This window comes from Martes martes (genome assembly GCF_963455335.1).
Source record: "Martes martes genome assembly, chromosome: 2".
In the NCBI taxonomy this organism is placed as follows: Eukaryota; Metazoa; Chordata; class Mammalia; order Carnivora; family Mustelidae; genus Martes; species Martes martes.
In genome coordinates this window covers 105,719,651-105,743,574 of record NC_137889.1, presented here as the reverse complement: position 1 = coordinate 105,743,574, position 23,924 = coordinate 105,719,651, and the positions used below count along the sequence as shown (strand labels likewise).

At 40.2% G+C, this 23,924-nt stretch overlaps 1 protein-coding gene across 4 annotated transcripts in view; it reads right to left on the bottom strand.

The window, feature by feature from the left end:
• Positions 1-1,056: 1,056 nt before the first annotated feature.
• The window catches only part of NPNT (nephronectin), a 78,424-nt gene continuing 55,556 nt past the window's right edge, over positions 1,057-23,924 (bottom strand). For all 4 annotated transcript variants that reach the window (XM_080796806.1, XM_080796807.1, XM_080796808.1 and 1 more), the window contains 4 exons: positions 12,779-12,865; positions 12,185-12,283; positions 4,219-4,475; positions 1,057-2,793 (listed from right to left, as the gene is read on the bottom strand). In XM_080796806.1, coding sequence (XP_080652932.1) covers positions 2,683-2,793; positions 4,219-4,475; positions 12,185-12,283; positions 12,779-12,865 — 554 coding nt within the window. In that variant the 3' untranslated portion in view covers positions 1,057-2,682. The remainder of the gene's footprint in view (positions 2,794-4,218; positions 4,476-12,184; positions 12,284-12,778; positions 12,866-23,924) is intronic.

The window sequence follows — 23,924 nt, the reverse complement described above, 5'->3', positions numbered from 1 at the left end:
TTATTTACAAAGACTTATTTTTATTTGGCTGTTTGGAAAACCACTAACATTTTTCACTTTAGAAAACATTAAATAATAAACAAGATGTTATACAGTACTTTGGATAACTTCTGTCAACTTAGTGCAATGTCGTATTGGCACCTAAAAGTGACATTTTCCATGATTTCCCCCTTTCCTCTTCAGTTGTGCAGTTACAGGACCACAAAGGCAATGAATCATTAAAAATGGATCTAAAGCCCTGTTGCCTGGCCCCTACTGGAAGGCTCCAAGGCTCGCTGCTTCACATCCTGCTCCGGTCCTGCCTCCACCAAGTTAAATGACAAAAGATATTCTGTTATAACTACTTCTCAAGCCCCCTCCCCCCACCCCAAAAAACCATTTTGTGCAACTTGGGAGATTCCAATTGATAAGAGAAAGTGAATTACAGTGGTTGGGTGAAGCAAGGGTCCGGACAGTGATGTCGAGCAGGGGGCTCTTTCCCAGGGGCCAAGTTAAGTTGTCACATTGCAGAGAGAACGCACCAGATAAAAACCTCTAAATCTGTTCTTTACTATGGTCTCTTTGAAAACTTGAAATATCCTCTACTGAGCAAGTGAAAGGGTTATACCTTTACCAAGAAAAAAAAGAATCCTACCACATGAGGGTATTATTAAGATACTAAAATAATGTCCATCATACTCTATTAAGAATATGAGTTGTTTGTGTTTTTGTTTTTCCTGTTTGGATCCTGCTAGGTTTGCCATTGTGAGATCTTTAGTGAGCTCTGCACTTGGTGGGCTTTTCCCCTTTTGGTTCTCCTCCATTAGGGGCCAAGAGGTAAATGCCTAAATTAGACCGTGGCCTCATCCAAATGACTCAGAAGATTTTCATTACACGGTAACAGGATCAAAACATCCTTTGGAAGATTCTGTAATCTGTTACTCTGCCTTGACATAAGAACATCTTTAACCTTCTTAAATAGATTCTTATCTGATCTTTTTAAAAAGCCTCAAAAAGAGAGAAAGAGAAGAGAAAGAGGGAGAGAGAGAGACATTCTTTTTTTTTTTTTTTTTTCTTAAACAAAGGATTCTCATTTAACAATTGTCCCTGCCAGGAAATGCCCCCTCGCATCCAGTCTAGGCCTGTTTCCTCTCGTTCTATTCTTAGCACATATGGAGAACAGCTGGTCACCATCTTCTCTGTACCAACCATTCATACACTGGAAAACCAGCAATGGTTTGCCCTTCAGTCTTCTCTTCTGCATGCTGGATAATCCCAGTTCCTTTAATTTTTCATCATAGATCTTTTTTTTCCAACCCTTTAATCATCTTTGTGATTCCTGGCAAAAACAGCAGAAAATATTTTGATTATTTCATCAGAAATGAAGAAAAGGCTCAGGAGTAAGTTGCCCTAGAAAAGTTGTATATTTTTAAATATTTTTTTAACATGAAGGTAAAATATCCAGGGAGGAAACGTAGTTGGGGGGGAGGGGAGTGGTTCCTAGATCCTAGAATTCCAATCTTGTTCTCTTGCTCTGACATGTGTGTGAATCCCAACAAAATGCCTCCAAGCCCAGGACTCGCCTCCAATCCCGTTCTGACAAGACAGCATGTAAGTCATAATTCACAGACCTAAATATATATGGACTTAAAAATTAGTATGAAAATCTGTTCCAATAGAGCTTCCCCCATGCTTCCCCTCAGCCTTCCGGAAACAGAATCTTTTCTCTGAAACAACCAGAACTTTTACAGAGCTTTTTACAGATTACCAAAGAGAGCCATGTTATTGTAAAAACTGTTGGTTTTAAAGTATAACCTGAAACAGTGAGGGTTTTGTATGGTAACTGCAGTTTCCTGTCTACCTGAATGGTTCACTATCCTTTACAGTGATTAGACTCGAGGCCATGAAAACTTCATCCCTCCACTACCACACCTGACATCTCTTCCGATTTTCTCTTGCTGCCAAAATAAGGTCATGGAACTGGATGACATTTCACTGGGTAGTTTTTAATTCAAGAGATCACAAGCTGCCTTTTCCCTTGCAACTAGAGTCGGTAAATATTAAGAACACATAACTACTTAATATCAATAGCACATTTACACAAAACACAATAGTAACGAGGGATTACATGCCCACTCTACATAATTGTCTTTAAAAGAAAAATACAGATAACGAGAATAAATGCATCTTGATAGGTTACACACCCTTCTTTTATAAAGTGAATGGCAGTAAGAGTTCAGGTCTGGCCAGAGCTAACAAGGGAAGGGGAGAAACCAACTTCACAAGCACTTTGTACAACATAGCTTAAGGGAAGTCAATACTACTCATGGTACAACACTGAACAGATAACAGAGTGGCCATTTGCACGGATTTCTTTTGAAAACGTCTCCCATCATTTGCTACTACTGCAAACGCCTCCTAACTAGGACGGAAGATAGCGCACGCGCCAAAGGCCTTCCTAAAAGAGCCGCAGGCTGGAAGGTAACACCCAAGTTGGCTTGGATGCGTCTGCAGGGGCCCCGGGTATTTCAAGGAGGGTGTTCACCGTTTGCTGGAATTGCACAAAAGCAGGCCACGGGTGTGGGTCCCCCATCAGACTTTCTCCTGACCCACTGACCCGTTCTTCTCCCAGGCCTGATAAGAGGGAGGAGAGGACGGGAAGTGAAGATTGGAAACAGAAAAGAGCAACAGGGGGATTCATTGCTAGTTCGGAAGCTGCTCGCGTTCCTCTGAGCAGTGGCCTTTTCTCAGGCTCACATCATCCAATCCGATCTCCCCCGTGTGGCCACGCCTTTTTTCACCTCTGAAGATGACCTGGGGAGAGAACGCACACACCAGTCAAGCTTCCTCTGCCCCTTCCCAACCAAGCCCGCTCCTTTCACAGAATAAAGGCAAACCTTCCCCCAAACCGAGGAGTGCACTTACTCAACAGAAGGAAAGACTAGAACATAACCCGTGTCACCTGAGGCTTGCCTTTTGGTAGAAACTCAAATCATCCGTCAACTGGTCATCAGACCACATTACTCAGAAGCAGTTACTCTTTTAAAAAAGCCATTCTGGGCGACAGACTACTTCCATTTAGGAATACTTATGAAGTGCACACTATGCCAAAGATGACCAAGGTTAGGAGTAAAAAATGAGATGGAATACAGAGGTGTAGGAATCAGAGCCAAAGACCTGGGAGATCATAATCACGCAGCCGATCCTAGACGTTTGCTCCTCCCTCCGTGGGTTCAGCCAGCTTTGTTGCCTAAAATGGAGTCGAACCGAACACCACAATCCAATCAAAGCGTTGTTTTACTCACATAAACCACAAACACTTTCTTGCATTTTATTTTCTGTAGAGCATCTTTGCTCTTTTAAAAACAGAAACCTTTCTATGCTGTAATTTGAAATGGCTTTATTTTTCCAAACAAAATTTTTTTCAATTTTAGTATATGTGCTGCCGAAGCGAGCACCAAACAAAATTTTTTTCAAAGAGTAAATCAAATCCAAGACATATAAAAGTTGTATTGTTGGAGTCTATCCCCTTTAATGCAGTTTCTAGGAAACATACCTATAGTCATAGATGAAGAATCTCCTAATAGCAAGTTTTATGAATATGAGCATAAAGATGCTTTTCCAAATACATTATTTCAGTGGGATGCTACTGACCATTTTATTGCTACCTGTGACTTGATTACTTAAGATCAAATTTATATATGCAATCAAAGCTTTTCCCACATCCTGTCCGAATAGAACTTCCCAAGCATATTGTTCTCAGTTTCCACCCAAGGCTGCTTAACTATGATCTCTGAGGCAAAATAAGACTTTAAAGAAATATTTCCAAAAAAAAAACCCCAAAACGACCAAAAAAAGACGTAACACTTTAGGGTGACTCTAAAAAGTAAAGGCATTGCAGAAAAAGGAAAAGCAGGTACAGCTAAGCTCACCACCTCTGCCTTTTCAAGTTAACTGTTTTTAATTCCTGAATTTTTTTCATGAAAAATGGGGCTTTTCACCAGGATGGGCGCAGGGTGGGGGAGTGGTGGTGTTATCATAGGCTGCAATGAAGAAAGGAAGCAGCAGGCAAGGAGGGATTGTAGGAAGAGGAGGGCAATGGAGTTCGCCTTCCCAGAAAAACACAAACCTTTGTGCCCGCATGAATGAGGAGAACGAGGCTTCTTTAGATGCAGATCCTAGAGTTCTCCTATGAAAGGAAAACCTCCCAGGTTCTGCCTCCTTTTCGGTTCTACTTACGCTCTTGACGTCAGCCCCTCGCAAGGTGATCTGTGTGTGCCTCCAGCCACGGCCACCATTTCTGCCCCACAGGGCTGCTCCGTGGGCACCATGTTTTCTCACAAACACCTGGAGCGCGCCGGAGTGCAGCCCCGTCACCTTGTGCCTGAACGACAGGCACAGGTCCCCTGAATGCATGAGGTGGCCAAGAGGTAGCACCAAGCGAGCGGCTTTTCCCCCTGGGCCTTTGGCTCCCGACACTGTCAGATACTGTCCACCTGGAATGGGAAAAGCAGGGCTGTGTGTGTACGTGCCGACATCCCTTTCCAGCACCGACAGCATCAAGGCAGGTTTACTTGGAATAAACTGCAAACTGAGATCGTCATTTGTACAGAATTCCAGATTTTTGGAGAAAAGTTAGGATTTATGTCTCAGCCTCCCTCAAACTCTATGCATTGTGTTTACAGAAAATATTTGGCTCACGGAGAGTGCAAATTATGCCCAGGACGCCATGATCAGGAATCCTAACACGAGGACTATTTCCTGTTGGATATGAGCAGACATACAAAGGCAGATACAAGCTCACCATCTCTCGATCCTCACCAATGTAGGCTTCTGCCGTCAAGCTGGCTGGCCGGTTGACTCTAAACTGCCAGGGAGAATTTTCTATGGGGGTAATTAACCTCTAGGCAGTAAAGCAGACAGTAATCTAAAGGGGCACTAGATATGTTTGTTCTTCTCTCTCTTTTTAAAAATCTCTAAAGCAGTAAGTTCTCCTTTGAAAAGGTCTATTTGCTATGCTTCTCACACTGGAGTACACCTAGCCTCAAGAAGAGGCAGAGGTGTTCTGGAAACCTCTACATCTTCCTGGAGCATTAATTTTATTGTGGGTAACTAGTTTAAGACACTTTTACATCAAAACAAATTTATAACATTACATATAATATAAATTTTGAAGAACAACTTCCACTTTGCACAGGTCACTTTGACGATGTCCTCAGATCCCTAGGGCTGCAGAGTTTGTGTCCCCCTATTGTTAGATTAACCACCATTGCAGTGTGGGGGAGGGGGCAGGGGGTAGTTTAAGCAGCAGTGAAGTGGGGGATACTGCTTCTCAAGAGAGGGAAAGTTGGGAGTGGTATTTTGAAACTCAGTCCATGTGTAAATGACCTTCCCCCCAGCTGTTTTATTAGACCTAACTGGAAAACACTGTTCCAGCACTGAGTTATCCCTAAGAAATATGTGGTTGGAATGTTAAACACCTGTACCTGTTTTGGTAGAAACGCTACTTATTTCTCAGTTAAAAGATACACCATCCTTTCTTTTAGGCTTTGTATAAAACATAATTTGGGGGAGGTCTTATTCTTCAAGTGACTTCTCTAATGAGTCCCCTTTGAGCATTCAAGGGACCAAAGAGGTAATCTGTGTGTACTCTGCCTGCACCAGCCTCGTTAGCCTCTCTACCATGAGCATTGTTGGCCCTGCTAACGAGTCTTTGAGGGGAACATTCATTTGGCTTGTTTTGCCGCTGCAGAAGCTAAGGCTTGGGGAGGTGAAGGCACCCAAGGTGTCACCCTGCCAGTGAGGGGCAGGGTCATGGTTTGAGCTCAGAACTACCTGACTCCCTAATTCAGCCCTTGTTGCTCTCAGACTAGAATCACTGGTTTACAGGTTTCTGTCCCCCAGGAGACCGTGAACTCATTGAGGTCAGAATGGAACAGTACATCAAAAACTAATGGTGTACTGTATGGTGAGTAATGTAACATAAAAAAAACAAAAAACAAACAAAAAAAAAACCTCAGCTTTCCCCCCAACTACCTCATTTTATATCCTAGCACATGGTAGGGCTTTGATGTCATTTGCTGAATAAATAAGGTTCTAAGAATATAGAAAAAAACTGCAGGGCAATAGGTCTTTGAGGCACGTACTTGACTCACCGAAAACACATAGAATTTCTTATCCTCCTCCCCCACCTTGTGCCCCATCTAACTAATCCAAACAATATTTTGGGCCAAAACATTTAGATGGGGCTTAAATGTCTCCCTGTAAGTCCGCTTTGAATCATCACAGGTATTTAGGTTAAGACTAAGATACAAGGTATTACAGTTAACCTGAAAGTTTTAAGAAAACAAGGATTACCTTAAGACCCTGCGGAATGTACACTCATATCACTATGCCAGACATGCCTGCAAACAACCTAATAAACCAAGGCATCCTAAGAGCCAAATAGTCCTTTTGTATAGATATTTAAAACTAAAATGTAAATCATGATAAATGAGGCTATAACAGCTCTTTCTCTGTGGGCACCAGGTTTTTGTCTTACCATAAAGAATTCTTTCCCTTTTTAATAAAAGGAAATGTTACAAGGGTGGAATAGTAGCTAAGGGAAAAACTGACCTAGCGCCCCGAACAAGTTACATATTAAATAAAAAATTTAACTTCTGTTCCAAAATACTGGTTTAAATATAGAATTATATTAACTATTTTCATGGTTTCAGTTTAAAGCATTGCAATATCTAAAGTTTGCTTTTGTAGCATTTATTATTTACCCAAACAAAACAAAACAAAAAGACTTGCCAGAAAGTTAGGTGATAAAATTTAAATATCCTTATTTTTAACTCTGTACTGGCTGATGCCTTTACAATTTCAATTTACAAAGAGAACAACATAATGTCTATTACTTTACATGTTAACTGTGTGGTCATAAAAATGAGGGGGAGTTTTGCAGTGATTTTTTTCTTATATTTTTGGCCTAGCTGAGAAACCAGCCCAGGTAGAACTAAGATCATTATGGTTTGTTGGTTATTTATATCTCAAATGCAAAGAGCTTATTTTTTTGTTTTTTAAAGAGATACAATACAGCAATGCCCACTATAGGAAAAGAGAGAGAAATAGAAAAGCATAAAGAAAATTTAAATATGCATGATCCCAAAAGCCAGAGATAATTACTAATTTTAACATTTGAACTTCTCCTATGTATATCCATGAATACAAACGCACATGAGTATAAACATTTTTTGCAGTGTAATAACTTTTTATTAAATATATCTGTCATTTTTCGATGTCAAACATTCTTCATAGCTCCAAGTATGCCATTAATAATTTAGCCAATTTCTTATTGAAGTTTCCAAATTGTTACTTTTTAATTTTATTTTTCTTTTGTAACTTCAAGTTTTTATTTAAATTCCAGTTAGGTAACATATAGTGTAGTATTACTTTCAGGAGTAGAGTTCAGTGATTCATCACTTACATGCAACACCCAGTGCTCATCCCAAGTGCCTTCCAAATTTTCACTTTAAGATAAAAGTACCATAAAACAGTAAGAAAAGCAAAAAAAAAAAAAAAAAAGTTGCAAAACATGAAAGGGACTAAGTTCCCTTTTTATATAAAGAACTTAACAAATCAATAATAAGAACACACAAAATAAAGGGCATCATAGGAAAAGATTACTTAATTATATGAAAAGATGGTCAACTTTTCACAGTAAGAGAATATAAAACTAAAATCAAAAGGAGATGCCTTTTCACCTATAAGCTTGGCAAGGATAAAAAACAGTTTAATGACAAAAAAAAAACAGTTTAATGAAATCTATTGGGGATGGTTCTTCAATATTACTGGTGGGAGCATAAATTGCTGTAACTGTTATGAAGGGCAACTGAGAAAACTATCAAAATTCAAAACACAAATTCCGTTTGACCTAGCAATTCCGTATCTAGGAATATCCCACAGATAGATTCAAGCATATATGAAATGAGACATGTACAAGGCTATTCACTGCAGCACTGTTCTCCTGAAATGCGCCTCGGTGGATGGTGGGTCAAATACAGGGTGGTACATCTGAGAAGGAACGGAGTAACAACCGTAAAGAAGAATGAGGGTGCTCTGTAAGTACCGACACAGGACAATCTCCAGCAACAATGGCTAATACTATTTTAATGGTAACTGTGGGACAGGCACTGCTTTAAATGCCTTGCATACGTTTCATAGACACTATTATCTCCATTTCAGTAAGTTGCTCAAGGTCAAAGCTACTGCGTGCTGGCACTAGCTTCCAGCCCAAGCCTTCTGGCTGCAAAGTCCACATATGTTAACTCTTATAAGATATGATCTTTAAGTGACAAAAGCAAGGTACAGAGCAGGGGGCAGAAAAATATATCTCTGGAAAGATAACCAAGAAACTGGTTGCATCTGGGGAGGGTGACGGGGAGCCAGGGCTGGGGGCTGAAGCTTTTATTTTTTCACAGTTGGTTTACTTTTCCATTTATGTGTATCTCAAAATAATGTTTAATGCTGCAACAGACATACTTGGATGTACAAGCCCGCCTGCTTGCAGTATATTCTAAAGTGAATACCTTGTAGCTGTCAGTAGCAGACACAGCACTGAGTCAGTTTCCTTTAACCCTGATCCCCAGAGATCAGGGTTTCAGGAAAAGGGCCCCCAGGGTCCAGCCTTGACATTCATAGAAGGGTGTGTCTTCAGGGCGTCGCCACATCTGTCAGCAGCGCAATCTGCCACCCCTTAGAGGCACGTACTAATTTCACTATCTCACCGTGAAGTTCAAGACCAAATGTGATAAAACCTAACGAGCACCAGGAAGAGCAGCTAGCAAATGAATGTACTTTGCAGCTTTTCTCAAAGTTTGTTTGAGGGTTTTTAGAGATATTAGTATGAGAATATCCACAAATCTGGATGTTGCATAAGACATGCACATTAAAAATCAGTCACAAGTGTGAAAATCCAAACATATGTTCCCTTACAAATGGCACAGTCTGGATAGAAAAAAAGTTAGCTTGGTAATTAGATAATACACAGAAATAATTTATTAAATTGGTTATAGTCTTCTCTGGTCTTAGCATGTGATATACACACACTCAGATCCCTAAACTTCTTAGAAGAAAAACTGGCATTTTTCATAATAAGCCTTATTAGTACTTTTCCATCAGTATCTGGTTAGATTTCCCCAACACATTCTAAAAAGCTCCTTCCCAATTCCAGCCTGACGCATGCCATGTACTCCCACCCTGTCTTCCCCTCTGCCATCCTTTTGTCCTCCCATCCCTTCCCCAAGCCAGAGCCTGGCTGCTCAGCAATCTCTTTGGGAAGACCTGGGGCCATTCCATTCTGACTCAGGCTCTCAAAGGTGGTGTAGCAGATTTTCTAATCCAACACTTACCCAGTGCTCAAAACAACATCTTGCTATTAAGTTACCCAAAAAACCTCTCCACCAAGGGAGAGCTCCCTATTTCCCTGTCATCCCGTTCTCTTTTTAGACAGCTCTGATGATTGGCAAGTTCTTTCTGGGAGTGAACCAGAATGGATCTCCCTTTAGCTTTTACCTGCTGATCTGACTTCTCATCCTCCTGTGGTTCCAGAAGAACCATGAAAGACGTTGTTGGTCAAATATTTGGAAATCAGTCTTGCTCCGTTATTTCTTCTCCAAGCTGAACATTCTGGTTTCTTCACTTGTTTTCCCACAGGCTTTGGGATACCTTTCTGACTAGATCGTGTTCTTAGAAGTGACCTACAATTATCTCTGTTCTTCTCAGATAGAAAGAACCCACCAAGTAGATTTGTCATTCTGGGAAAAATATTCTATTTCTATGGAAATGACCCAACTTTAGTAGTGATGACAGAGGTTTCACTCTTACTGTTTTAATAATTACTTGCTAAAACACTAAAGGCTTTTCACCCCTCTTATTTGAGTAACTTCCCCTTGCATCCTAGCTATCAGCAGAAGGGAAGAGGGGAAGGGATGAAACAGAAAGAATGGCTCCCTTCCAGGGGCCAAAGAAAATCATCAAGAGCTACCCAGTCACAAAAATGGCCACTGTGTTCTCTGCTATCATTGCCAAATAACTGCTTCCATTTTTTTCTTTCTTTTTTTTTTGTCTACCATTCTATTTCTAACCCTCTCTTTTTAGCAGAGGGCAAGTGGAATTTGGTCACCACAAATTTAAATATTTACATATATAATGAATAATAAAAAGTGTTAAAATCCAAAACTTGTTCTAAAATAGAGTATGGAAATTGTAAAAATCAAGAATTTTACACGGATTTTCTACACTGGATGCTTCCATGGGAGTATAATGAATTCCTCTGAGTTTAGCATAAATAACTCACCAGGGTACCTTACTCGAAGGGGTTATTCACCATAACCATGAGCAACATTCACCATTCTATCCAACGTGACTGTCAAAGATGCTCCATTCTGTAGCAAACGACCCCAGGTCAGTGGTCAGTCAAATCTATAGGCCTTAGATCTGCTAAGCAGATAGTGCCCACTACTGAAGGGAACCACATGAAGTACAGGGAGGCCTAGATATGAAGACCACTCTTCAGCTTTGTGGCCTTAGGAAATGTGTACAAGCTCTGGGTCTCAGTGTTTCCTTTGTGAAACATAAGAAGAATTACCTGCCTCAAAGGGCAGGTGAGAGGATTAAACTGAACCAATGAGATGATGGAGCTGGGACTACAGTAGATATTAAATAAATGGTTTCTCTCTAACCCACAGATACCTGTGACCGTAATAATAATGTCCTGCTCAGAGTCAACCTTAAATGAGAGGAACGTCACTGTATGTTGGGGGTGGGGGGCACTAAAGTCTGTTTTATAGCTAAGAGAAATGTAAAACCCCATGCGAACTTATTGCCTATTCATATTTTTAAAAGCTTACCTCAAACTTTCATTTTACTTTTTTAAAAAGATTCATTTCAGAGAGAGAGAAAGAGAGCACATGCACGTGCATGAGTGGGGGAACGAGGAGAGGGAGATAAGCAGACTCCCCTCTGAGTGGGGAGTCCAGCTTGGGGCTCCATCCCAGGAACTACAAATGAGACCACAAATGAGCCAAAATCCAGAGTCAGTCACTGAACCAGCTGAGCTCCCCAGGTGCCCTCAAATTTTTCATTTTTTAAAAAATCTATTTCCACCTTAGAGGGGAATCTAATGAATATATTTTGGGCTAATTTTTTTTAAAACTTTCTACTCACTATCTACAATAAGGACTAATACCATAGATATCCACAAGGAGCATGTTAGAAATGCAACAAAATCTACATTTTAACAAGGCCCCTAGCTGATCTGGATGCACACTAAAGTTTAAGAACTGGTTTAACAGAGCATATCTTCTCTCAAGTTAACTTTTATGTGTTTTGTGCTCTACCTATATACCTGCAATGCTATTCAAGAACTAGGCTTTTAAGACAAAAACTTTCATTCCTAAGTCTAGAACCAGGAGTATAAAGGGAAGAAAAGAAATTTAACTCCTCACCCTCCCATTAAATTAGCCCCACCCACAAAAGATTTAATTACTGAGGGGAGGGAAAAAAACCAACAAAAATATGTAAGTAACTTTGCTTTCTGAAACAAGAAGACAAAACATCTTGTAAGCACTGAAAACGTTCTTATCAGTAGGAAGCATGCAATTTAAAAGTTTGTTAATTTTCCAAGGAACTATGTCTAAATCTATCTCTCTAGTAACATTCTTTTGTGGAATAAATGGTAATTTGTAACTAATTTCTCCAGCATCTAAATTAGACTGAAATTTTTTCCAGAGAAATATTCACAACTTCACAGAATCTTCTAGTGTCTTTTTGCTATGTGTCACATCTTTTTAAAAAAGGACATAATTGAGAAAACAACTGTGGGTGACCACCAGGACTGATGTACTGTTACATTATTTCTCTCATGCCTGGGAATGGGGCACTACAAGTAACTTGAAAATTTTATGTTAGAATGAGTCTAAAGGTTTTACTTACCAAGCTCTTTGAGAGAAACTAGTTGGCCCTTTAATGTACTACTTGTCTTCCCATAATATAATTCTAGTTTATTGCTAACTAGTTCACTTAAAAAATGAAATATGAAATGTTGGAAGAGATATTTCTTTACTGAATAAAGAGGGTAAACAGAGATATGTAACAGTATTCTTGATTGTTAGAACCAGGGTCCCCAGATAGGATCAAACGGATACAGATTAACTGCTTTTACCTGTTGGATCTCTCACTGGTTCCCAGTGCAAGTCACTGTCTTTTTCCCGGATCCATCCACAAAGCCCATGGTCAAAGTTACAACTGTGTATCAGAACACCTACAAGAAAATAACCAGAACAATGAGCAGACCACAATGGCACAATTTGTAAAAACAAACTTGTGAACTAGGATTATTGATCTGCATAAGTGTTCTCTTCTAGCCAAACTTAACTATCTGACCAGAACTTCTCTCCATGAGACCAAAGGAAGATCACATGAATCCTTTCTTAGAACAATTGTGCATGTGTGTCCAGCTATAAAAATAGAACACAAGAATGTTGCCAAATTATGACCTTGTTACACCATCACTTACAAAACAGGATTTCCTCTTCACAAGTTAAGTGTGTTTATTTTTTTTAAAAGATAATGATGATATATAATTATTTTCAATCAACAACTATATTACTACAGAGGAAACCAAGTTGTTTAAAAAAAAAAAAAGTACACTTTTCCCAGATGTAACTGAACAATCTACAGTTTAAAAATTCATTTTCAGGAAATGGAAGGAAACAATAAAATGTCATCATCACACAGTAAAAATGTAAGCATCTACCTGGATCATCTTTTGCTTCATCATCTGCACTGACTCCCCTTTCAATTTCAAATGTTTCAAACAAGTCGTTTGAAGGCTGCCGTGGAACTGCAAGAGAGGGAGGTTTGGTTTGGGTGAGTATTGATAAAGACACCTGCCTTGACCAGGGCATGGGGGGAGAACACCTATGTATTTCACACATCTGGAAGAATCCAAAATATTTCATTACACGTCACATTAAGATTCATGATCTTTGTTCTATAGGTACTTATACTATCCGAGTACAAATTTTAAACATGTTTTCCAAAGGTTTCTAAAATTCGATATAAAAATATATTAATAAGTGTTTACCAGGAAAATACATCTTAAAAGAGCTACCAATTTCTAGAAAAATATTCACCCTTGTCAAAATCTAGAATTTGTTTCTATGAAAGATACACTATGACCTCTAACTGAAAGTGGTTTAACAGAAAATGCCTGCAGCTGCGGTGAATGGTTTGGCTTTCTAACCACAGCATCAACTCCCCGCACAATGAAGGCTGCCCACTGCTGCACTCCATCTACAAATCTTACCTCAACAGGGTTCCCTGGCTCCTTAAAGATCAAATCCAAACTTCCTGTGCAGCATTCACAACCCACCCCCAGAACACACACACACTGTCTACACCATGCCATTCATTTTCTCTGACCCCATCCCCAGCTTGGGATCCTCTTGTTCCTACTAATTAACTTGCCAAACTTCCCCTCTTTATGGAAGACCCCAATGTAAATATCATGCGTGGCTGGAAACTTTGACACCCCCTTGCAGGTGTCGAGGTGAATTAAGTCCTTCCCCCTTGCACTCTCCAAAGGCTCATGGGCACACCTCTCTTACACTCTTCTATGGAGAATTGCAGTTATTCACATACATGCATGTGTGTCCCTCTGCTAGCTTCTGAGGTCCTGGAGGGCATCAACCATGCCTTATTCATGTGGCATCTCCAACGTTTGACCTGGTGACAGGCCCTCAATGTGTTTACTGCACAGAGGTGAGAATCTTATTTTGTCAACCCTTTTCCTCACATGAACCAATGGGAACACAGCTTAAGAATCTACTTTTTAGGGGCACCTGGGTAGCTCAGTGGGTTAAAGCCTCTGCCTTCGGCTCAGGTCATGATCTCAGGGTCCTGGGATTGAGCCCCGCATCGGGCTCTCTGCTCAGCGGGGAGCCTGCTTCCTCCTCTCTCTCTGCCTGCCTCTCTGCCTACTTGTGATCTTTGTCTGTCAAATAAATATTAAAAAAAAAAAGAATACTTTTTAAAAAATGGAATCACTTAAAACATTAGTTATTCAATGTATATTTGCCCCCCCCCACCCACCCATGCCAAGTACCATGGCAGTCCAGGGAGACAGCTAAAGGGGTGAACAAGACCAAGAAGGACCCGACCCTCCAGAGCTTGCATTCTAATCAGACAGGCAAACGTTAAACCACGCTAGACATAAATCCACACTACAGTTCTAAATGTTGATGAGGGCTGCGAAGGCAAAACACCAGAGGATGTCCTGAAGAGTAACTGGGTTGGAGGCTGGGGGTATGTGGGAATGTCAGTGAAGGGGAATTCCTGGCCAAACACCAGGGCTACTCCCTTTTCTTTGCCAGAACCTCTTTAACTGTATTTTTTTATAAGGCAGGGAGTAAAAGATGTCAAATGCTAAGGAACAGATATCAGTCAGAAGGGTTCTTTTTCAATACTATTTCTATTATTTTTGCAAGAATTTTTTAAAATTAACAATCCCATAATATTTGCACTGATTTTTTTTTTCTAGCTTCCCGCTTTAAACAATTTTTCTTTTGTTTCCAAAGTCCAAACAGTGAAGACCCATCCCCTCCCCACACAGACACTCACATATACCTAGCCTGAAAGGAATAGGAGAAGAGAAGCTGGTCAACGGATAAGTTCTGGGGACACACTGCTGGCATAGGTGGCCTGGGGGGGTGAGGTAACCGGCCACCTTCTTGTACACCCAAATGACTAACAGGAGTGACATCCATTTATAGCTTTCCTGGCTTCCTTTCAGACTCTAAGAGGGAGTCTGCCTCTTATTTGCTAGAAATATAAAATAAAGTTGTAGGCAAACATGCTTCGTTTCTCGTGATACAGAGAAAGTTCAAAAAATTATATAGAACAATCACTTTTTGTTCTCTTGTAACTTATACAAATTATCTCTCGATTGGAATATGGTTCAAATCCTACGGTACCATACGATGGCGCTACCTTATGGCAGCTGGTCAGCCCCCTTTTTTCTAGCTGACTGTTAAATGGTAAACAGGTTCCTGGTGTAGAGGGGGAGGACTATACAAAGGTCTCCTGGCACAAAGGGCCTGTTTTTTGTTTGTTGTTGTTCTTAGAAGCATCCTTATTACTGGGGATCTTAACACTGTAATACAGATATTACAACATGGGGATAACTTCCAGTCACTGATATAACACTTGTCACAGAAAGCTTGCAAGTAGCTGTCTTAGAAACATCTACGGTACAAGTGAACTCATCACCTCATTCTTTCTAGAGTGGGAGTCACATGCAGTCAGTGCAGCTTGCATGCACATAACACTGTTCCCTATGGTACTTGTAAGATGTATTCTTAGAAACCTCTGTACTACAAACACACTTAAACACTTCATGCTTATTTAGGGGGTATCCTTTCCATCACCAATATAACACTGTGTGAACACAGCTTGCAAATATCCTTCTTAAGGAACACAAGTGTTCTTCAAAAAATTCATTGCATGTATTATACAATGAGGGTGACTTCCGCTCATGATAACAAACGGGTCATAAAGGGAGATCAAGGGGAACCTCTCTACAGAAGCACCATGTAGACCAAGAGGGAAAGAATGTGAAAACTTCCAAGCAAAAAAAAAAAAAAAAAAGTGTTGGGAGAGGGGGAAGAAGGAGTGTTTCAGGCAGCCATTACAAAGAAGGTGCTCAGAACATTGAGAGAAAGGCATGCATGATACATGGAGGAAGGATGTTGAGAAATGGGGAAAGTGATATGGGATGAGGTTAAAGAGAAAGGAAGGGAGGAGATCACACATTTGGAAAACAGCAATTCAAAGAATTTGTCATCTAACAACTTGCAAAGTGCCAGATGTTTCGTTAATAGTTCTTGGAAACCAAGAGCCTAAAACACTAACTTCAGCAGGAGCTGATCAAGCACACCTTCACTGCAGTTCATTGGGAAACATTCCAAGAAATTTAGAGACCTGACGTGCTCAGCAGCTATTAGTGCTTAAAATTCTGTGTACTCTACTCTGTAGCCCTGCCAAATTGTTCAACTATTTCTCCTTTCTCACACATACCGCTATGGATTGCTAAGACTGCTCCACCTCAGTGTCAAGAGAAGGTTCACCACCTCACTCTCTGGTATATTTTATGTTTTATGTGAAAATACTAAGTGAAATAAGTAGTGGGAAAAAGTCATTCAAGCAGTATGATCTCAACTATGTACAAGAAAAACAAGCAAACAAAACAACGGACTAGAAACAAGAGTGGTAAAAACAACACGACCCCCCAACCATATATGGTCAATTAACTTACAAGAAAAAAGCCAAGAACATGCAATGGGGAAATGGCAGTCTCTTCAAGAAATGTTGTTGAGGAAACTGGATGGCCACCGGCAAAAAAAAAAAAAAAAAAAAAAAGGGAAACTGGACCACTATCTTACATAACACACAAAAATGAACTCAAAATGGATTAAAGACTTAAATGTAAGATCTGAAACCATAAAACTCCTAGAAGAAAATACAGGCAGTAAACTCCTTCCCATTGGTCTTGACAGACATTTTTTTGGATCTGATTCCAAAAGCAAAGGCAACAAAAGCAAAAATAAACAAGTAGGACAATATCAAACTAAAAAGCACAGCAAAGGAAACCATCACCAAAATGAAAAGGCCAGCTACTAAATAGAAAATAACTGCAAATCATATCTGATAAGAGGTTACTATCCAAAATATATAAAGAACTCCTACTATTCAATAGCAAAAAAAAAAAAAAAAAAAAACAATAAAAAATGAGGAGACCAAATCAATGTATTTCCAAAGAAGACACACAGAGGCCAACAGGTACATGAAAAGGTGCTCAAGATCACCAGCCATCAGGGAAATGCAAATCAAAACCTCGATGAAGTATCACTTCACACCTGTTAGGACAGCTGCAATCAAAAAGACCAATAACAAGCGTGTTGGCAAGGATGTGGAGAAGCCCCGGCGCATTGTTAATGCGAATGCAAATTGGTGCAGTCACTATAGAAAACAGTATGGAAGTGCCTCAAAAAAATTAAAATTAGAACTGCCACATGATCCGGCAATTCCACTTCTGGGTATTTATCTGAAGAAAATAAAAACACGAATTCAAAAAGATATCAGCACTCTCATATTCACGGCGGCATTTTCGCCAGAGCCCAGACCTGGAAACAGCCTAAGGGTCCACTGACAAATGAATGGATAAAGAAGATGTGGTCTGTATATGCACAGAGGAGTATCATTCCTGGATAAAAAGAGATGAAATCTCACCTCTTGTGACAACAATGGAAGGACCTTGAAGGCATTATGGTAAGTGAAACGAGTCAGAGTAAAATACCACAAGATCTGGCTCACATGTGCAATCTTAAAAACGGAAACAAGCTCATAGATACAGAGAACAGACTGGTGGTTGCCAGAGGCAGGGGGTGAAGGGTGGGCAAGTGGGACTCAGAAGTTACAAACTCTCAGTTATCAAATAAGTAAGTTAGAGGGATATAATGTAGAGCATCGTGACTATAGCTAGTAATACTTCATTGAATATTTGAAAGTTGCTAACAGGATAAACCTTAAAAGTTCTCAACATAAGAGACGATTTTGTAACAAAGTATGATAGATGTTAACTGGAGTTATTATGGTAGTTATTATTTCAACATGCATACAAACATTAAATCATTGTGTTGTACACCTGAAACTAATACTAGGTAGTAGGTCAATAACTACTCAGTTAAAAAATATATATATACCACTATGATAATTATGGTGGTCTGAGTATTGGAAATGAAAGTGATATTTTCCCATTTGTTTGGTTTGCCTTGTCTTTTGTAATTGTATACTTTTAGAACAGTTTATAAAAAAAAAAAACTTCTGTTGTGGAAAAAAAATTACCTAAAACATCAAAAGAAAAGAGTTCTGTGAGAACACATATATAGACTCCCTACCCCATAGCAACTATATATCTGTTAATTGTATTTTGATTGCTCATAGAGAATTTTTTTTTTTTTTTTGAGAGAGAGAGAGAGGATGAGTGGGAAAGTGGGAGAGAGGGAGAGGGAGAAGCAGATTCCCTGCTGAGCAGGGAGCCCAATGTGGGGCTCGATCCCAGGACCCCGGGACTATGACCTGAGCCTAAGGCAGATGCCCAACCAACTGAGCCACTCAGGCCCCTCAAGGAGAACTCTGAATAGAGTCTTGATACCTGTTGTTAAGTGTGAGACTATGAAATTAAAATACATTAGTGAATTTGGACATATTCTTTGGTTCAAAAGAACTATTTTAATCAATGTAGAAAATGTTAATTAAAATAAATGACTAGTAGGGACACCTGGGTGGCTCACTCGGTTAATCGTCTGCCTTTGGCTCAGGTCATGATCTCAGGTTCCTGGGATGGAGTCCCACATTGGGCTCCCTGCTCAGAGAGGAGCCTGCTTCTCCCTCTGCCTGTCACTCTCCCTGCTTGTGCTCTCTCTCTGACACATAAATAAATAAAATCTTTTTAAAATAATAATAATGAAATAAAATACGAGTCTTGCCTAAATAACCAGGATAAACACTTGTACATGATTTTTCTCATTATTTTCCCTGCTTTGTATTTTAGCTAATAGTCACTTTAAATATGCAACATATATATATTTTATAAAAACAAACATATCTGATACTGTGTAATAATTGGACCATTAATTCTTAGAATGGTATAGTGATTTAAAAAAGGATAGGAGAGGAGTGCCTGGGTGGCTCAGTGGGTTAAAGCCTCTGCCTTCGGCTCAGGTCATGATCCCAGGGTCCGAGGATCGAGCCTCACATCAGGCTCTCTGCTCGGCAGGGAGCCCGTTTCCTCCTCTCTCTGCCTGCTTCTCTGCCTACTTGTGATCTCTGTCAAATGAATAACTAAAATCTTAAAAAAAAAAAAAAAAAAGGATAGGAGAAATGCTAACAATAGAATTCCTCTACTGTCTGTCTATCCATTCTCCCTCTATTCTATCCACTTTTTAATGCAGTCAGTCAAGAAACAGAATCCACTGGGTACAAGGCACTGGGCTAAGAACTTATGAAGAAATGTGATTACTCTTGCCTCATGGGGTCTAGTTTCCAGAGGCAAAGACAGACTTCTAACAATTTCTCCAGGTAATGAATGTTTTAAAGACAAGTAGAGGAGGCTGTGTGCTGGGGGCTGACTAAGCTAGCCTGGAGAGGACAGATGCATGAAGATCTCTGCGAGGTGGTGCTCACACCACCACAGGAAGGATGCATTAATGTGACCTAGTGCCCTGGAGAATGAAAGGGTGTGGAACTCAAAGATCGTTCTAGCTCTAGAGCTCACGGCAGGGGAGGCGGAGTACGGGAGGAAGGGCACCAAATGAAGCCAGAGACAGATGTGAACAGATTAAAGCCCTTTTTGGGGCTTTATTGTGGTAGAAGCTGGAAGCCTTTACAAGAATCTCAGGTCAGGTGCAACATTCTGGCTGTAGCGTGGAGAATGAATAGGAGGGAGGTGAAAGGGGAGGTCAGAGAGCCCTTATGACCAAATGAGCATAAACTAAAGAATGGTCATACAGTCTTAGAAGATTCATTTCCTATATTTTTTCCTTCCATTGGCCAATGTTTTACCCACCAAAACATATCACTTGCCCAGTGCTTCTTACAGCCTTCTGCATGAACTAAAACAAAGGAAAGGTGCAGGCATGAAGCACGCAGACAGCTGGGTAAAAATGGGGTTGGACTGCTTAGGGACCTGGTACTTTTTCCCTGTGGCTGGAGGGCCCTGGAGCTCGTGAGAAGAATTGGCCACATGAATAAGCAGGAAATCTCTTGAAAAAGACCCTTTGGCTCAGCATTTTCTACTAAATATATTTTCCCCAGGAACATAGTATTAATATATAGCTTGTGTTCATAAATAAGGTTTCCCAAATAGTCAACAATACTTTTACCCAAAAAGCATTAAGAGTAAGCACAGTGAAGTAAAAGTAAATATTATCATACACCCCTCCCACCGCCAGACTTCTTCCGAAGAGTTAACTGTAGCAAAATGTAAGCACTGTTTATTAAAGGTAGCTTTGCAAATTCTGTTTCTGTTCCAGGGTGGCTACCTTGACATTACCCAGGCTAGTTCTGGCATTTGTTGTGAGACTAAAAGATTAAAGATAACACTGTCTTAAGTTGTTTCTGTGGTTAGGGCTTCGGTTCAGTGGAAGAGAATGGTGCATATGTAACTCTCAATAGTGTGAAGGCTCTTTCTGAAAGCAAAACCTAGGGGATTTTGAGAGACTACAGAGTGGGGATGAATCACTGGGGTTTTATGAGACAGTCTCCTGCCTCTCTCTCCCCACCCCCAGCCCTCTCTTCCCCTCTCCAGATGAAGAACATACGCCTTATAGCTTTAAATGACCAGAGAGAAGCAAATAAAAGGATTGGAAAGGAGTTTCTGAAATTTCCTTAACCACATTAGAGAAAATTCTTAGCCATATACTGATTACTAGTAAAAAGAAAAGGGTTTCTGGGCTCCACAGATATAAGCCCTTGTCTGCCAAAGCTTTCATCCCATAGGAAGAATCTAAAATGTTCAAAAGATAGTGCTTTGGGCTGAGAGTAAAAAGCAGAGCTGGAAGAAATTAAATCTCTGGTGAAAGGTGGAACATAGACACTGCTTCAGTATTCAGTAAGGAGTCCAATTTACATGGCTCACCTATTTCTCCTTTAATAAAGTTTCAGAACAACTCACTGCCTAGGGCAATCCGAGGAGAAGAGACTATCTAAAAGACATTCTTTTTGAAGTATGACCATAAGGCTGAGAACACAACTTTTCCAGAGCCAAAGAACACCTGACAAGTTCTATTCTCTTTCCCTCTTCCAAAGCCAAGGAAACTGGAGGGTAGCCCTGCCAGGAGCACTCCAGAGCAGGTGAGGGGCCAGGAAACCCACCTGCTGTGCAGGACACTGTCAATGCCCTAAGACCAAAGAAATCACTTTAAAGGAAAAACAGCTATTATTTTTGGTATTTATCAGACACAGCCTGTAACATGTTTCCCACCTAGATAGACTCAATCTCTCCCAAGGCTTTTGTCACCAGGTGCACAGCAAAGAAGTAGATGGGATCCTATCTCTTTTAAAACCAAAACTGTGGGGTGCCTGGGTGGCTCAGTGGGTTAAAGCCTCTGCCTTCTGCTCAGGTCATGATCTCAGGATCCTGGGATCGAGCCCCGCATCGGGCTCTCTGCTCAGCGAGGAGCCTGCTTCCTCCTCTCTCTCTCTGCCTGCCTCTCTGCCTACTTGTGATCTCTGTCAAATAAATAAATAAAATCTTTAAAAAAAAATAAATAAAACCACAACTGTTCACCTAGTTACTATGAACACCTAAATGAAGCATGATATTCCAGTTATTTGGTAAAAATTAAAGGGCATGTAAAGTAGCTAGGTTTCCATTTGTATTTTCTCTGTTCACCCAACAGCTCACACTAGTAAATCGATTGGGTCCAAAAGGATCTGTTAGACAATAATAATATTAAAATAGAATGAACCATAATAAAAAACACCATAAAAACATAGACTTGGAACCGAACATAAAATGGGGCTGTATTTTCATGAGTTAAGTAGGGAATGGTATCATTACTCTATAATTGAATTCAACAACAGCAACAGAAGTGGTAACGGCTACCGTGTACTGAGTTCTTACTACATGGTAAGAGTTTCATGTGCACCCACAACAGCTCAGTGAAGTAGATACTGTTATTATCCCCACTTACGGATGAGGAAACGAAGGTATAGGAAGATTCCGTAACAGGCCCCAAGTCACAGTGTGGCTACAAGCGCGATATTTTTCCTTACAACATTATAAACAAATGTGCATTCAACTTAAAAAAATTTTTGATTTCTGATTTTGGTCACGTTCACCAAGAATTCAATTTGTACCTTCCAGAGAGAGCTATTTTTTTTCTTACCAGCCACCATCAAATCAAATTAAATATAAACCCAAAATCTTGAAAGCTTTCAGGATTCACTGCGCCAGATCCTGACCTGTAAGCAGTGACAACTCACTCCTTCGAAATGCTAGCAGAAATGTAATCTACAGGGAGATGTTGGGCATCTTCTCAGGGTCCCTCTAGGCCTTGCTGTTTACGAGAAAGCAAACTAGTTTGAAGACCTTTTCACCCCTCAGCAGAAACAATCTTTTTACTCATTACCACACAGCATCAGAAAAGAGGTCCTGTTTTCATGACTAAGAACAATGTGATCACACCAGCCACAGACTGTAAACTCCACAGAAGGAAGACAAGAGATGGAAACCGTACACAGCCCAGCGGTGCAGCGATCATTAAAATGGAAAGTTTTCTTTTGACTGCCTGATACTTGGAATTTCAACACATTCTCAAGATCTAGAATAACAAAGCAGCAGGGAGTCTGGTTCTCTGATAAGGCCACTCCTAAGAGCACCTGACAGACGTTACATTATATTCTGTAATCTTTATTTGGCAACACTTTCCTTCCTTATGTGACCCAGATGCTTCATACCACATTTTAGGCACAACTGCTACATCTGAAACACTCCACAGCTGGCCAGTTCTGTCTCCATTCGAGACACTGTTCTACTGGCTGGAACTACCATTAGGGCTTAGTGTGGAGTAAGACTGCTATTCAGCGCAGTCCGCAGATCAACGGCACTACCCATGAGCTTGTCAGAAACGCAGAATCTCAGGTCCTATCCTACACCCACTGAGTCAGAACTTTCACTTTAACACATTTCCATGTGACCTGTATACACACCAAGACAGGGAAGTACTTTCTTAGCCAGTCTGATTTAGTAAATGTGCGGTGCGGATTAGGAATCTACATCTTAAATAAGCACCCGAGGTTATGCTGGTTCAAACAAGTTGAACTGCTGACAAGTTGGAAAAAAATTTGCTTCCTCATCCAAGTGGTATTATAGTCCTTGCAGTAATCTGAGCTTCCTAGCTCAAATTGGACATGTCTGACACACTCAATTGTAAAGACCATTTTGAAAAGCTAAAAATAGAAGTTAATAAAATCTTTAATGCATTTTTAAAAGCCAGTATATTCTAAATAAAATTAATATGACTGAGAATCACAATTCCATGGGGTACTTTTTCAAAACACACAGCTCACCCTCTTCCTGGGGAGAGTGGGATTCTATGAGCACTGACAGTCTCTCCTAAGGAATCACTCCTAGAATGAATTACAATGGCCAATAGCAGTGGGAACGAGAAAAATAAACCTCACTGAGTGAGGACAATGAAAGGACAAGGAAAATCACCCAAATATCAACTGGATATAGATTCACAAGTACTAATCTGCTCTTTTTTTCTTCCAAACATCCATATTTACCCAGACATACGCAGACATGTATTTTGCACCTGCTTGGGGCCAAACAGTATATATAGTTCTGTACTTTCTTTTTACTTACTCTTTTTATAACATCAGTGTTTTCCCAAGACATTAAATATTTTTCAGAAAACACTGCTGCATAATATTTCATTGTATTGCTAGACTAGAAATGCATTTCCCCCTAAGTTCCTTTACTTCGGGTTCTACATAAAGCTTTTCTTAGGTTCTTTGCTTTGGGATAGCTCCTACCTGCTCTGATCCCAGATTTTTGTCTTTGGTGCTCAGTCTCTGACTTTTTAGCAATTCCCTGCAGCCTATCTCTGGTGTACAAATAGGCATCCTACCAATTAAATCTGCTTTTCTTGCCCTAAGTCTGCCCAGCGTCTTTCTGCTCTGAGCCCCCTCCACCAGGTTCTTCCAGAGTCCAAGATCAGCTCTCTGGTCTCAGAAACCATGCAGATGAGAGCTAATGCAAATTTGTCCAAAGTCATGTATCGCATAAATAATAGAGGTGAGGATCAAAACTGGATCTTCTAGTTCAATGTTTTCTC